This window comes from Caretta caretta, chromosome 12 (assembly GCF_965140235.1).
Source record: "Caretta caretta isolate rCarCar2 chromosome 12, rCarCar1.hap1, whole genome shotgun sequence".
Classification (NCBI taxonomy): domain Eukaryota; kingdom Metazoa; phylum Chordata; order Testudines; family Cheloniidae; genus Caretta; species Caretta caretta.
Window position 1 is genome coordinate 34,891,323 of NC_134217.1, and position 17,288 is coordinate 34,908,610.

The 17,288-nt window shown below is 38.8% G+C and overlaps 1 protein-coding gene across 1 annotated transcript in view; it reads left to right on the top strand.

The window, feature by feature from the left end:
- The window catches only part of CDH13 (cadherin 13), a 778,625-nt gene that overhangs the window by 749,844 nt on the left and 11,493 nt on the right, over positions 1-17,288 (top strand). Inside the window, exon 13 of the mRNA XM_048817138.2 lies at positions 1,706-1,924. Coding sequence (XP_048673095.2) covers positions 1,706-1,924 — 219 coding nt within the window. The remainder of the gene's footprint in view (positions 1-1,705; positions 1,925-17,288) is intronic.

Genomic DNA, 17,288 nt, shown 5'->3' on the forward strand with positions numbered 1-17,288 from the left:
CTGATCCAAAGCCCAGAATGACAAACTGCAGTGACTCTTAATGCACAACCCATTGTGATGGGTGGCATGGGGCCATTCCTTTTCCCTTCTGCCCATCTCCACCCCGGTGGGGAGCACTCTGAGCCCAATTGCCTTGGGGTCAGTACACCATAAGAGGTTTCGGCATACTCCCCCGCATACCAATGAGCAATTCCTTTGGCTACTGCTTAGGACATACAGAGCCATGGACCTGCCTACTGTCTACTTCCCCATAGCTCCTTTCTAGAAAATCAGTTAAGTAGGATGAGGGAATCCCCCCATTGACCTCCCTGTGTGCTCCTCTGAGCTCCTTAAGTGCTATTATTTTAGGTAGTAGGCCTTCATGGTTACAGACTAGCTGCTCCTCTGACCCCTTCTCTGGCCTGTCTGAATGAAGCTCAGCAGGTGGTAGGCTTTGTGCCCTTATCTTTCCAGGGTGGAATCCCGCAATTCTCCCACTCTTACACCAAGTCTCAGCCTTACCTCCAGCAGGTCCCAACGGGCTTGGATACCTGTGGTTCCGCCCTTCGGGAGCCTGTGGTCAGTGGTTAATATAGCTGGAACAAAGTGTAACATAAGAGAAAAAGGATTTTAAAACAATAAGAGGTCTACATGTATGTCTGTCTTACCCAAGGCTTACCATCCCCCTGGGAGAAGGCCTAGCTTCTTCAGATCTCCTAGCGGGTTGTCTGTGGCTATCTGTTCTCCAGGAACAGCACTGACAAAACAAGTCCTGTAACTTGGGTGGAGCCTGCAAACAGTATCTTCACAACTAATAGTTCAGTCATTGTCTCTTCATGCCTGCTGATGTGTTATCAGGTTGTTTATCTGGAGCCATTGTGTGGTCTTCCTGCTTGCTTCCTAACAGCCTTGCTATTAAAACTCAACCAACATATGCTTACAGGAAACATCCCAATGATTCAATATAGCCATACAGTAACTGTGCCACAAACCAGGTCACATAGAGTATTGATAAGTTACAACAGCCCCACATCCTGCTTCAGCCGGACAAATCATAGTTTTAAACTAAATAAACTCTTGAAAATCCATTTTTTTTATGGGATTGCAGAAAGAGCCGGGGGAAATTACATTCCTGCCAAAGAGGAAGAATTCCTATGACCGAGTTGTTGATTGAATACCATTTTGTAATCAGTTATATATAGGCTTGGAAGAATTCCATTTCTATTTTTTTAGAATTTTGACTGATAATGTCATGTTTAGTTTTAAGCACTTTTTTTTACTTTTATCTATTTAAATGTTCACAGTTCCACAAAATTAAGGGGGGGGGGGTCTCAGACAAAGGTTATTTAATGACAATAGATGTTGAGATTAGAAAAGTAAATAAAGCTTTTTATAATAGTTAAAACACATCACCTGTCAAAATGTACAAAGTAAATATCCTTATATTAAACTCATAAATTCTCAAGAAGCACTTTCTTACTGCGCCTATCTGTGAATTTTGATTACTGTTGATGGAAATAATTTTTTGTGGGTTTGAGAATTGGACGTTTACCAACAAATCCTTCCAGCCTAGTTATGTAGAGTGCTCTCATTTCCCCCTAGATTTTCATGTGGCATGTGTGGTGTGGCGTACTGGTGCCTTTTTATTCCCACATCTCCGTCCCCCCCTCCATTCCCCCCCCCCCCCCCCGTGGCTGCCTAATTGTTACCTCCTTATTCTTTGCAGACACTCATGCCCAGGTCAGCCTGCTTCAAAACCTGAAGAAGGCCAATTACAACATCCCAATCTTGGTGACAGATTCCGGAAAACCACCTCTGACTAACAATACCGAACTGAAAGTACAAGTGTGTTCCTGCAAGAAATCCAAAATGGACTGCAGTGCAGCCGATGCCCTTCATATCAGCATGATCCTAATCCTTCTCTTTTCACTCTTCAGTTTATTTTGTAAGTTTTCCTAAACTCCAAGTAGTAACAGTGAAGCATTATTTATCTAAGTTCTTGGAAGTGAATCTTTTGTGTTTCTTCATAAGAAAACGTACCCACGGGAGCAGAAGTTAATTTGTATAGTGATCTAAAAGTCCACAGTGTGACATCTGAATATTTTGAGAAAATATCTATGTGAATGGGGAAAAAAAAATTCTGTAGGCAGAAAAAGGGTAGAAAATGCCAGGTTGTCAAATCAGCAGGTGATTGCAAATACAGGAAGAGTTTTAAGGAGAATCAAAGAAAATCAAAGCTGAGATATTATAAACTTAGAAGCATGGGCAGTAGTAACAGATTTGTGACTCATTTTCCTTCGTCTCTCCCTGCCTGAATTCAATTCAAAAACAGAAACAGGAGATTAAACGTGTTCTTGTAACCACAGCTGTTGTGGGTCACTATGAAAATGAGTCATGTCTGCTCCAATCTATTCCCCCGTATAAAGTGCGTAAGCAACCGTACACAGGGAATTCATTCAAGAATCTAAATGTATAGACATCTAAGATGATAGTCTGGAGAACTTCAAGTCAAAAGAGAGAACAGGCGTTGATGTCTTGGGATAACTTTCAATGGATTGTCTCTCTTTGATGCTTCCGAGTAGGCGTCTCTAAAAAAAAAAAAAAACCTTACGAATGTACAATTTAATTTTGGAGGGTTAAGAGTCAAAACTAATGCTTGAAAGGTGATGTGACTGGGGGGACAAGGACTTCCGAGTTCTAATGCTGGCTGTGCCCTTGGCTTGCTCTAATGGTCTTGGGCAGAGCTGAGAAAATAATTAATTTTTCGGTTCAGTGTTTGAGCCAAAAAAATCTGGAAATAAAATTAATTTCATATCGACCTGAAATGGAAGTTTTCATTTCCATTTCCCTTTCTCCCCTCAATTCATTTCAGGTCATACAAAATATTTTGGTCAATCCAAACCCTCTCCTCACCCATTTTTTTGTTTTGGTTTTGGGTGTGTGTTAGCTTTTTCTGTTTTGTTTACATAAATCGGGCGAAATTTCTAAAAAACAAAACATCACTTCGAAATGAAAGGTCAAAATGTTTCAGTTTGAGCATGTAGTAACAAAACATTTTGAATTAAAAAAAAATCTGGGGGAGGATTTGGGGCCAAAACTATTTGACAAATGCAACCCAAATTCACAAATAGTTTTGGTCAACCCAAAATTGCATTTTTTGACAAATAAACTATTTGTCCCAAAAAATTTGTACAGTTACCATATGTATGCATGGTTTTGTATAGGTGGATTTAACACCTCAGCACTGCCAAAGGGCTTAGAAATCTGGGTAAAGTACAATATGATATTATCCTGAGATAAAGGCCTGAATAGCAGAGTTTTGCACATATCGGATTTTGGGGCTGCTTGAGTTATATAGTATACATCATATTAGTTTCTTTTTTATTTGAATATATGACTTTTATCCCCAAAGGTTGGCATAAAAGTCATTGTGGGAAGTTTAGAATTAGCTGATGTTTGTGAAGCTCTTTGAAGATAAAGAGCTGTACAAATGCTAAGTGCAAATTCCTGTTTTTGATTCCATTGGGTGACATCTGAAGTGACTGTACTTGCGTCAGTGCAGTTACCCTGCACCCTGAATTCAGCCCTAAGTAGTTATTATGTTTGCTAGAACTATTCTGCAGGACATTAAAAATCATATTTGTGTATATTAATATGCAGCTCATTGGTTCAGATTCATTTCTGATGCAACTACATGGAAGTTAATGGCATTATACCAGGCATAAGTCAGGCCCATTATGAGAACCTCCTTGCATTTCTAGATGAGCTTTCAGTATTCCTTCTGAAACTTTACTCTTGTTGGTTTGTCTGTACAGGATGTGATTACAGGAAGGGGTTGCATTGTTTTAATATCTTTTGGTTAAGTGTTTTGGTTTTGAATGCACCCACCTGGTTGTTATCTAGCAGGTTAAGAAGTCAACACATTTTTCCTTGGAATGAATCACGGGAAGTAGGTTTATCTAATGGAACATTCTACCTTTTGGATCCAGATCATCACAGAGTACATTTCCCAGCAACTGTAACTAGTTAAAATGTGAGCCATATATAGGCCCAGATTGTGAGAATGGCCCATGCGCACAGGAACAGAAGGATTGCGCAGTGAGATTCCCCCTCATTATGTGGCTGCAAAAGAACCATTCACATTGACAGTCCTTGCATTCTGGGAAAGACAGGGACTGCTGGTTCTTTCTCGCCCAGCCCAACACTCACTAAGGAGCAATATAATGAGAAGGGGTAGGAGATGGTAGGTGCTTGGTCCTGCCACTACTCGATACCAAGGCATAGAACAAGGCCAGCATACTGAGGAGGGAGCATATTGCTCCATCATTATATGCAAGGTGCAGCTCTGGATAGACAGTACCCACCTAAGACACACTCTCTCTCTCTCTCTCTCTCTCTCTCTCTCTCTGGCTGTCTTCCTGGCGTGGTGCAGCTCTGCACCACATCGTACGTGGGCTTGTGGCATAAAAGCCACAAGCAAGCCCATAAATACTAGCCTGTTTGTTTGTTTTTAAAAGCTGCCTGTCAAAAAAATATAAAGGGTCAAATTTATAAATAGATCCTCTTCTCTAATTTTGCAAAACAGCCGCACAAATAATGTATGTGTTTATGATTTGCAGGTGTGGTTTGTTTGGGTAGGAAAAGATATTCCATTCTTTTGTCTTGGCAACTGATTAAAAGCCAGGGAAACACCAGCTGTATTGGGAAACACATGTGGAAAGACCACCTTGTTCCAGATTTAGGTGATTTTATCTACAGTTGTGAATGTGAGCATGAATTCAGCAAACAGGGTTAAGTACACTCAGGCAAATACAGGCCTGACAGCCAGTGTTCAGACCAAATTTAGACTTTTTCCTAAAAGTCAGTGATGCTCAATCTGATTCAATCCATTATGAAGAGAGGGGACCCTGATTTTCCAGTGTCTTGTGTCTCATACAGTCGTTAATAGTTGCACAAAGTGGCTGAAAACCATTGTTAAATCAGATGGGTAGCATTTTAAAATCACTTTCCACAGGTGTGCATGACCACACAAGGCAGTAGAGAATGAAGCCCAGGAGGTAGCTGAGGAGTTTGGCTCTGGCTCAGAACTTTTGCAAAATGTGCTGGTGTCATGTCCGGGGGACAATGGGGGGGAAGGGACGGGGCGGAGAGTGGTGGTTCCTACTCATGTCCACAAGTAGGTTTTCTTTTTATAGCTACCATTAGTTCCATCACAATGTCTTGCGTAGTCCAAATATTTATCAGAGTAATCAAAAATTATGGTGCCATAAAAACTCAGATAACTTTAATGCTTATTGAACAGATGAAATATCCCATTGCTAGTGTCAAGTTATGGGTTTAATTTTTGCAAAACCCCTTACGTAGCTCACTTTGCTCCTGGTGCTTATGTTTTATGAGGCTCTTATTCCTAGGAGGCAAATTCCTCAATCAGGTGAACTTTGCTGTTCATGGCAAAATCTTTCATTTTTGTAATTGACATCTGGAGTGAGGATGGATAACCCCATGAAAGAGCTTTTCAGCATAAAAATGCCCTGTGTGAATCTTTGGCCAGTACAAAACATCTTTAAATAGGGCAATTATTAGCTACACTTGGAAAATATGCCTGTTCTGTAAGTCACAGGAGAAGTGATATGTGGCAGATTTCTGAATGAAATGACTGCAGAACAGAAGGACCTGATTAAAACTTCAAGACAAGCAAAAGGAAACAGTTCAGCATATTCAGCTGCTGCTGAGTACATTCAATAATGGCAGGCTAAGAAATATACAATTGTCCAGAAGCCTGGGATAAGTAGATATATGGTTGGGGCAAGAAAAGGAAAGCAGGGATTGCTGGTTTGTGTATTGTTCATAAAACAAGAACAAAGGCCATTCCATGGAATGGAAAAGTGGCATTTCAAAAGTGATAAAACAAAATACTTCTTTGTGCAATGCATAATTAATCTTTGGAACTCATTGCCACAGGAAGTCATTGAGGCCAAGAACTTAGTAAGATTAAAGAGGGATTGGACACCTATCTGGATAACGAGAACATCCAGGATTACAATAGTTAATGCTAACAAATTATGGAAGGGATATTAAATCTCATGCTTCAGGTCTTAAACCAATCTCTAACTATTAGAGACCAGGTTGAGACCTAAAATTGGGGCACATTATTCCTAATCTGCCTTTTGCAGTGTCCTTACACCTTCCTCTGAAGCATCTGGTGCTGACCTCTGCTAGAGACAGGATACTAGACAAGGTCAACCATGGGTCTGATCCAGTCTGGCTATTCCTGTCTCCTTGTGGCCCTGCGATATCAGGGAGAGCAGAAATAGGGTGCCTGTCAAAAGGGCATTGCTGATTGAGAGTGGGACAAAGGAAGCTGAGTTTCCTTCCGGGCAGTAGGGTGAAGAGAAGGGGCTGATCAGAGAAATAGATCTCAGCTACCAGCCAGAGAGAAGGGGAATAAGCCTGTTGGATGTCAGTCACACAGAGTAATGCCTTGGGACAAGGAGGCAGGACTAGGGAGGAGTGCACTATTGACACATATGCGCATAAGCCTCATTTTAAAGGTACCATATTGTCTCTCAGTGCTCTGATTTGGCCAGGTGACCAGGCAGGGCCTTTCAGTTACAGTCAACTATTTGTTTCTTTCAGGAAAGAGATGCAGCATGTTAATTTACCCACCAAGCCAAAATAAGTTGTATTGGAGGTATCCCTCATGTATGCTAGTCAGATTTACAGCAGAAGGAAAATGATAAAAAATTATCATTTTAATGTCACACAGTAAAAATATCTGAATTTGGGAGCTGATGTAGTCCATGTGAGGGGTATTCTGAAGGGGATCAAAACATTTTTTAGCATTTTGTATTTCATGATGGACTTATTCACCATTTTAACTGAAACCGCTCAGCCTTTCCACTAAGAGGATCTCCACAAAGTGGCCTACTGATTAAAAAAAGAAGAAGAATTAGCCCATTATGGCAATGTACAAATTGACAGTCTGGTAGATCACATTCCACAGGTGTTGGGTGGATAGTAAAAGGAGCATAGTTTCCTGTACAAATTACACTTTAAATACTATTAATTTCACAACAAATGACAGTGTACATAAACGCTAACAAGCTTTTAACCACTAGACTATTAGTTTTTCGGGATACTTTGCTCCTGATAGAAATATTTGTTCTCATTGCCCTGTAGCACTGCCATGGTAGAATGAGTTTCCACAATGAACTTAATCAAAACAAGCCCACTCACAGATATGCATCAAAGAACCTTCAGGACTGGATATATGCACAACAGAGTGGGCAAAGTATAAATGCTCTCCAGCTCCATCAGGCTATTTCCCATTGGCTTAGAGGAGGATCAGGAAGAAAACATACCTGTGTTCACAGTCACAGTGAGCTCAACGGCAAAAGCCGGCGTCTCTGTGAAGAACTCAAATATAGCTATCCTGTATGATCAGCTCTAGATTTAAGACCAGATGCACATTATCCAGAATATTATTATTTAAATATTTAGACTTTTCACTTGATTTTGAAATAATTGTACATTGTCTCAAACTGGTGGTTGCTTGCAACATTTTAATGTATGTTAAATCAACATAAAAGACTAAATGAGAGCCAGGCCCACTAAAAACAAGAGATTAAAAGAGAGACCTCAAAGCACAATAGTCAAAACCAGAACAAATAGCATGCACCGTGATGGCTTCAGTTAATTACAGCAGTAACAATATTTTGGTTTAATTTACTTATGAGAAAGAGGTGAAAATGAAAATGTCTATGTTTAACCTTTTAAGTCTTAGTTGATGGGAAACAAATGATAGGAACCTTTCTCTTTTTGATCCAGTCTGGGAAGTGGGCTACAAAATTGTAAAGATGACTTCAGCCCATGTAACTAAAGTACTCCATGATCATGAACAGAAAGAAACAGAAACCAAAAAAAAGGTGGCTGTGAAGAAATGAAATGAGTTTGTGGCCTCTGTGTTGAAATTCATTTGTCAAACTAAAGTGTGAAAATCCTTCTGTGTGTTGAGAAACAAGAGTAGCGCACTGATGCCTCTGTTGTGATTGCAGATAAGCCTGAGAGAGATCCTTGAAATTAACCTCCTATTAATTTCCTCTATCCTTCCTTTTGAAATGGTAACTGCCACCTCTACAGCCTTTCCTCTCTGCTGCCCACTATCCCCATGCATTTAGGAATGCATCTTCAAGGCTAATAGACACAACATCTTATTTTCCCCTGGATTTCAAATGTTGGATAGTAAACCAATAAAAAAATCTTCAAATAATATTAACTGGCAGATTTAAACTTGCCTGAATGTGGAGAGCCAGAATTAAACCTGAAATGTCACTTTTAACCCACCTCATTGTACAAAGGAATTGCAGCATATAAATTCTACTTTATGCAAGAACACCAAACATCTGAAGATTCAGGCAATGCGATCTAGTGTGAACCAAAGACAAATAACAGAAGTTACAGATGGAAAAGACCTATGAGGTCTTCTGGTCTTTTCCTTTGCCAGTGCAGGGCTGTTACCTGTAGGTGCACAGTTTTGAGTCTTATCCCTGAATTTCTTTGCTTTGCTTAGGTTGACTCAGACAAATAATACAACTTTTCATCATTTAACTTTTGTTTCATTTTTAGAGGATATTTTTTTCAAAAGGAGCAAAGATCTGGCTCTGTTCTGTGAGGTCAGAGGAAGAAATTATGCAGAAAACATTCCATTTTATTGGGTTTGCCAAAACCAAATATATATAATTCCCAACTCAGTGCTTTTAGGGTGTGTTGTGGCTGGTTTTATTTTTATAAGTAGGTTTTACAGACAGGAGAACTGACATTTTGCTGGCTAAATGAAAACAAAAACCAAAACTTCTTAGCAAAAGTTTCAAATTTCTACCAGGGCAAGTACTCATTTTTTAAAGAAAAATAGAATTTCAGTATTGACCTCACATAGAGCTGTATATATTAGCAAAATTTCACTACGTACGAAATTTAGGAATGCTTCTGATGTGAAAATTAGCAGTTTTGCACTGCTGCCATCAAAGGCTCTTTTCTGATATTCCAGCATGCATACTGTATGTATGAAAGGAACTTTTAATAGTGCTGTTTAGGGCCTGATTCTCTTCTGACACTGGTGTAAATCAGAAATATTTCCATTGAAGACAATAGGCATACAGTGCTGTAAAATTACTTAATAATTATACCTAGATTTGAAATGCGAGGAGACACAGGCCCACCTGTATTGTGAGAACAATCATTTTGTTGTGCGCCCCATAAATTTTTGATTGACCAAGCTCTAGTAGAAAAATAGTGCTCTTATGTTTAAGGCACTTGACTGGGAGTCAGAAGATGTGGATTCAGTTCCCAACTCTACTGCAGACATCTTGGGCAAATCTAATATCTCTGTATATTACTTACTCCATCTTTTCCAACTTCTTGGAGACATAATTAACTCATTAATGTTTATGAGATGCTCAGATACTCTGATAATAATGGCAATGTAACTCCTGGGTCTTGCAAATTATTGGGGGAAGACTGACTGCTGAGCACACATTAAGTCAGAGGGCTTTGAATGGGCACAGCAATCTGCCCACACACAATGAATTGCAGGTTCAGTACCTAATACCTAGCTATATAAATAAGACCAATAGCAACACCCACAGTTTATACTTAACCTTAATGAAAACGTAAGTCACTAGCCTACATTTCAATGAATCAGTACAGTTATTTGGATAGGTAAAGGGCATTTTAAGTATATTTAAACTAAAGATTCCAGAAAAATAAATGTTGAAAAACATGTGACAGTTTAGAAGATATAGCTAGCTAGCTAGCTAGCTAGATATAAATAGATAGATATGTATTGGGAATGTTAAATAAATACTTGATAATACAAAAACAACTAGTTCCTTAAACTCTGTGGTGGTGTTACCACCAGGCATTCCATAGAGGTGAAACAGACATTTGAAGAGATTAAACTAGTAGCCCTTTCTGTGGTGTTCATTCAGAAGAACAATTTCTTTTTCCCTTTTTTTTTTTTTGCACCGGTAAATAGTTGGTATATAAAGTACCGTGTTTGTTTTCTGGATAACATTGTAACGTCAGGTGTGTAACTTCAGACAAAAAGAAAAGGAGGACTTGTGGTACCTTACAGACTAACCAATTTATTTGAGCATAAGCTTTCGTGAGCTACAGCTCACTTCATCAGATGCATTCAGTGGAAAATACAGTGGGGAGATTTATATACACTCTCGTTATAGTGTGTATGGTAACACCCATTGTTTCATGTTCTCTATGTATATAAATCTCCCCACTGTATTTTCCACTGAATGCATCTGATGAAGTGAGCTGTAGCTCATGAAAGCTTATGCTCAAATAAATTGGTTAGTCTGTAAGGTACCACAAGTCCTCCTTTTCTTTTTGCGAATACAGACTAACCCGGCTGCTACTCTGAAACCTAACTTCAGACAGTTTTCTGAATTGTTCTAAAATAGACTATACCTAAAAATGAGGGCTGAGCAAATGATTCACAGAAAATAATTTACTGGACAAATTTAGGCTGTTTTCCTGCTCACAAAATGTCCACAACAAATCATGATTCTGTTTTCTCTAGCTCAGCTATTTTATCTAGCTATGCTTTTCTCTCTCTCTCTCTCTCTCTCTCTCTCTCTCTCTCTCTCTCAATCACTATAGTATCTGAGTACCTCAAAATTACTAACACATATCTTTGTGAATTATATTTTTCTATATAGACTGATTGTAAACAACGTGCTACTGGTATTCAGTATGTGGTATCTGCAATTCAAGATGAGTTGGTGGGTTTTGATTGGCCACAAATGTCAGATGGTGTTGTCTGTGTTGCTTGATTGGATGAAGATAACTCTTATGTTTGAAGAAGCCATTGGGGTTTTGAATCATTCATGTCCACATATTAAGATCTGTGCATGCTTGGGTTATGCATGCACAGACTGGGCATGTACAAAAGTGCTTTGAAGATTTAGAGTTGAAATGAAAATTCAGGGGCAGTTTAAAGTAATATTTATCTATATGTAGCATCAGCACAGCCAAATCTGACAAATTTCTAATTGATTTCACTTTCTTCCATGGCTGCTGAGCAAATTACTTTCCTCTCATTTGCATTCTATCTTAATAACAAGTTTTTAGGGATTCTCTCAATATTTCATGTTGGGATATAGTTTACCTAGAGACCTAAGTGTCCCTGGACTAATTATGTTCATGCTCTACTTTTGCAAGACTGCTCACAAACTAAGCTGCATTGTTTTGGAAGATGAGACCAGACTGCTTAAGTAGTTCTCCATTGTTTTAAAAGGTTGGCTGGCTCTGATCTTTGATATGTTTCATTTACTTTAGTACTATATGTGTGAAAACTTAAAGAGAACTACTCAGTTGGTCTACTTCAAATATTTACTTGTCTGTTTTATTAAATGAATATTTTCAGCCATTCAGTGGGATTTAACAGCTCAGTGCATGAGAGAATTCTTTCCTATGTACTTATTTTACTAGACATTTTCCCCTTTCCTCCTATTTCCCACTTGAACTGAAAGAGAGTGCAGCTTTATATTTTTGTCTATCAAAGCTAAAGTGACATGACTGTATTACTTAAAGAAAAAAATATATCCAAGGCCTGGAATATGTTTGCTGCTTTACTCTAGGAATTATAGTCCCCAAATTAATATACTCTAAACAAACAATAAGCAGGGATGTTTATGGAACCTGCTTTATTAGCTAGCTGTATAATCACATTGAGTACTAGGTAATAAAAAGTTGAAGGCTAGATTTCAAAGTTTCCCTCAACCACAAAACAAGCATCACTACTAATCATATAGGATTGATGTGTTTTGCTATAAGTAGATGTCACATGCATACTTTACACTGCCTAAGAATTGCCCATTGAATAAAAGCAAACAAATAAATCAAGAAAAAAGGGTTCAACGAAGGAGGAGGAACTTGACAAGAGTTAAAAAGATAAAGGCCAGATCATTAGCCAGTGTAAAGTAGTGTTACTCCAATGGAAGTTCTGGCCAATTTATATTTTTAATTAACAAATTACTTCACAGTGCAAGTGAAAACATCTTTATAGTAGGCTGATAGTACCAAAGAGACTTTCCTTTGGAAATTATTTCAGCCGAGGAAGACCTGGTGTGCCCTTCAGTAGCTGATCAGCCTGAACTGATATGTTTCTCCACTTCCTTGCCAAGCTTGGTCTCAACCAGTTGTATAGCACTTCTGTCATTTTAGTTCATGAAACTGAATATTGACATTGGTATTTAAGATTTTAGTGGAGTTGTGGATAGAGTTACAACAGATTCACTTCAGGCATACAGAATTACTACATGCTGTGGTTTTTTTTTTTTTTAATCATTAAGGATCTAGAAGTCATTTTACTAAAGCAAATGACAATTAACTACATGGGTATACCTGTGAACTGAATATTTTCCATTGAAAAATCATTTACTTTCTCTTTCTGACCTTTCACCCTTGTATGTATGTGCAGTTAGATCACTCATTCTCCCTGACAACGGGCACAACTCCTGGCTCATGCAAAAAATAGGTGTCTTGGTTGCTGAGATGAGCAAACACATTTTCTAACTGGGACAGATGTTTCATCTGTCCAAGTCTAGTGAGAATTTGGGGAATATATTTCCCTTCTTTCCCAAGAAAAGCAAATGCCAGCTGGGCAAAGATCAGGAGCCTATATCTTCTGACACCTGCAGTAAAGCTTATAGAATATCTTGCTACGCTGAGATTTGAACTAGGAAGTGGCTATTCAATTATTACTTTCTATGTGCTTGGAGAAATATTAGTAATTTCCAAGGGTGTTATCCAATTTCTATTGAAGTTGATGGAAATAGATTTGGAGGAAGCTCAAAGAAAACATAGTTCTGGATATTTGGAAAACTCACGCACACTGGGACACTGGCAAAAAAACAAATAATTTATTTGAAAATTTCTAAGGTGTTTTGTTATTATTATAATTTACATTTAGGCTACAGCAGTAACTATGAATCTAATCCATGCTCTTTTCTAGAGGGTAAACCCAGGAAATAATTATCTGAATGTTGGTCAGGTGACTGTGGTTCTGATGTTATATACCATTTCCCTAGGAACTCTGCAACGGTATTGAGATATCAACAAACCCCGTGTTGTAAATGTGTTTTTTTTAAGTATGCAAAGATTAAATTCAGTGTTTCCAATGAGAGGGCAATTGAAGCTTTCCCTCTGAAGAAAATGGCATTTGCGAGCAGTGAACTCTAGAATCCAGTTTTATTAACTATCCTACTATGAACATGTACAGTATGAAACACTGGAATGCGTTACCTAGGGAGGTGGTAGAATCTCCTTCCTTAGAAGTTTTTAAGGTCAGGCTTGACAAAGCCCTGGCTGGGATGATTTAATTGGGGATTGGTCCTGCTTTGAGCAGGGGGTTGGACTAGATGACCTCCTGAGGTCCCTTCCAACCCTGATATTCTATGATTCTATGAATCTACTGTATTTTAAATTAGAATTGGTACAAACACGCATCTTGGGTAAAGTTCATCTCCATGCAGAGGGTCAACACAAAGCTTATGCACCACTAATTCCCATGAGGGTTTCAGTGGGACTTAAGTGGTGTATAAGACATGTGCTGCTGTCACTCCGCACAGGGCTGAATTTTGTCTCTTGGGAGGAACAAAGCATTCAAGGGCTGTTTAGCAAATGGGTCTGCATTCTGTAATTTTGTTTCAAAGAAACAGAACAGAACAGTAAAACTAATAGGAAATGGCATCAGAAAAATGCCATGATATGAGAATGGTGAGGTTGCAAAGTTAAGCAGTCAGTGCCAAAGCACTGTGATAAGTACAAGCTGGAGGTACCTAGATGGGAGTTGTTGGACAATGAGCTCTTGGAAATCATGCCCGTAGTGAATGAGGCAAGGGTATGAACTGTATGGTTTTTCTGGTAAGATAAGGCAGGTTGAAATATTGGGCTTCAAGAATGGCATGTGTATTCTTTTGCCATTTTCTTCCATCACACACCCTCAGATACAGTGAACATGAGATTCACCCTCTAGGAATAGACAGGTGGCAACTATCATTGTATAAATCCATAACACAGACACATAAGTAGGCTGTTTAAAATGGATTGTTACTTTTTGCAAGCTGGTTTTTAAAAACTATCCATTAGACAAACCCTTATGATTGGATAATGATTTTTCTTTTTCGCAGCCGCATCACATCGTTGACTCATGCTTGATTTGTAATCCACTATATCCCCCAGATCCTTTTCAGCAGTATTACTACTTTCATTTAGCTAGTTATTTTCCATTTTGTAGTTTTGCATTTGAGTTTTCCTTCCTAAGTTTAACACTTTGCACTTAGTTTTATTGATTTTCATCCTGTTGGTTTCAAACCAATTCTCTAATTTGTCAGTCATTTTGAATTCTAATCTTGTCCTCCAAAGTGCTGCAACCCCCTCACACCTTGGTATCATCCACAGATTTTATAAGCATGCTTTCCACTCCATAATCCAAGTAATTAATCAAAATTTTTAACAGTACCAGACCCAGATATTAACCCTGCAAGACCCCATTAGATACAGTTTGACAGTGAACCACTGGTAATAACTCTTTGAATATGGCTTTTTCAACCAGTTGTGCATTCACCTATAGAAATTACATCTAGACACATTTAACTTGTTTGCTTATGAAAATATCAAGTGGGTCTGTGTCAAAAGCCTTACTAAAATCAAGATATATCACATCTACTGCTTCCCCACTATCCACTAGGCCATAATGCTGTCAAAGAAGGAAATTAGGTTGGTTGTTTTTTTCTTGACAAATCTATGTTAACTTTTCCTTATAATTCTATTATCATCTCGGTGCTTACAAACTGATGGTTTAATATATGTTCCAATATTTTTCCAGGTATTAAAGTTAGGCTGACCAGTCTATCATTCCCCGGGTCCTCTTGATCCCCGCTTTTAAAGATAGGTAATATATTTGCCCTTCTGCAGTCCTTTGGGACCTCATCCATCCTCCATGAGTTCTCCAAGATAATTGATAATGGTTCTGAGACTGCTTCAGATAGTTCTTTAAGTACCCTCGGATGAATTTATCAGGCCCTACCAACTTGAATACATCTATCTTATTTAAATATTTTTAACCTGTTCTTTTCCTATTTTGGCTTGCGTTCCTTTTTCCTTGTTGTTAATATAAATTGTGTTGAGTATCTTGTCACCATTAATCTTTTTAGTGAAAACTGAAGCAAAGTAGGCATTAAACACCTCAGCCTTCTTGGTATCATCAGTTATTAGCTCTCCTTCCCCGCTAAGCAGAGGACCTACATGTTCTATTCTCACATGACTCTGTAAAGCTAGTTTGTGGTTCAGATACTTCCTCCTCCATCCCCAACCTCTTTCTCCCAGATGGAGAACTGCCCTAATAGAACAGCTGGGGAATCAAGATATGTAAGGGGAATCTGTAGTGGCAAAAAGCTGACATAGCTAGGCATAAGGGGAGTTCCGAACGTCCTGCAGTGGGAGTGGGCAAACTGGGGGCACCCCATATTCTGACAGTTCTTGACCAGTGGAATGGTCTGTAAGAGACTGATCTACCCAGTGTCACTTAGAACAGCCCTTGGGAGGCATTCCATTGACTTCAATTACTGTTGAATTGTTCCCTTAATAACTATTCTTACAAAGCTTTGTTGAAACAATGCTGTTGAAATATCCCTGTCCTATCTTTCCATTTTCATTCTTCTCTGCCCAAATCAGAAGGGCTTGATCGTCCCTCCTTCTTTAAAATGTATTTTCCCACCAAAATTGAAAGTGAAACCCGTTGGAAGTTTGTCAGGTTATTTTTTCTTATAAGAATGCCGAAGAATCTCATAAATCAGGAAGTCTGGCCCATACCTTGAGTAGCACTGAAAAACTGGTCAATATTATTTTAAACGATGTCTTTCTTTTGTGAGCAAGCATTGGATCTCCTGAATTACTGCCATTACAGCTGACGGCTCTCAGATCAGAAAGCATACCTCTTTTGTGACAAGGAATGAGACTTTTCCTAGTGTCAATGCCAAGGCCTTGTAAGCAGAGCACATTTACATTCAGTGGCCAAGAAAACAGAGATGTTAGCCTTTAATCTTGAGGCATAACTTCATAGGTATATTGGTCTGATTGCGCAACCAACTGGGGGTGTTCAGATACTAGGGTAATGGGCATGATGTGAGCACCTAAATAGAATAGCAAATAGAACTGAATAGTTCAGCTTCAATTCCCATTGAGGTCAACTGTGAGTTTGAAGGTGTTCAGCTGCTCAAAAGAGATGAAGGAATTGGCAGGCTCAGAGGATTGGTCTCCTCTGTGCTGTATTAACAGGAGTGTTGGATGTAAGACGTAGGGAGTAACTGTCCCACTCTATTCGGCACTGGAGAGAGCTCAGCTGGAGTACTGTGTCCAATTCTGGAAGCCACAGTTTAGGGAAGATGTGGATAAATTGAAGTGAGTCCAGAGGAGAGCAACAAAAATGCTAAAAGGTTTAGAAAACCTGACCTATGAGGAAAGGTTAAAAAAACTGGGCATGTTTAGACTTGACAAAAGAAGATGGAGGATGGACGTGATAACAGTCTTCAACCATGTTAAGGTTGTTATGAAGAGGACGGTGATCAATTGTTCTCTGTCCACTAAAAGAAGGACTACAAGTAGTTGGCTTAGTCTGCAGCAAGGGAGCTGATTTAAATTAGCATCGCACTATTGATTTCAGTGAGTCTATACCCATTTATCCCACGTGAGCATCTTGCCCACTACTTTGGCTCTTCTTAATTTCTGCAAATATTCTAGCAAATGAGTTTTACTGGCCAGAGTGTTTCTGAAAATGCTACATTTAAGTGACTGTTTGAGAATATTCTTGAAAAGCAATTTTTGAGTTGGCAAACTTTGATATTCGTACTGGAATAGAAGAGTTGGGTTAATTCAATCAGGGAATGTAAACCATATCATGTTACCTCTGTGTGCAATCAAAATTAACTGACACTCAAATATTGAGTACTTGCTCTCAAGATACAGAAGAGAATTATTTGCAGAAATTGTTTGTCACATAATTTGGAAAAACATACATCTGAGAGAACTGAAAGCAGCTCACAGGCAATTTACATGCAGAAGAAGAAGCAAAATTAAGTCAATCAATTAATCATAGTGCATGGCTGACGCTGCTCTAACCAACACTGCTTAGAATAGGATTGTCCTTGTCATCTGCACAGCTGAAGCTAAGGATGGCTACAGGGCTGTCTTGAAGGCTAGATCAGAAAATGCAGAGGAAGTGTACAGCCTGCAAA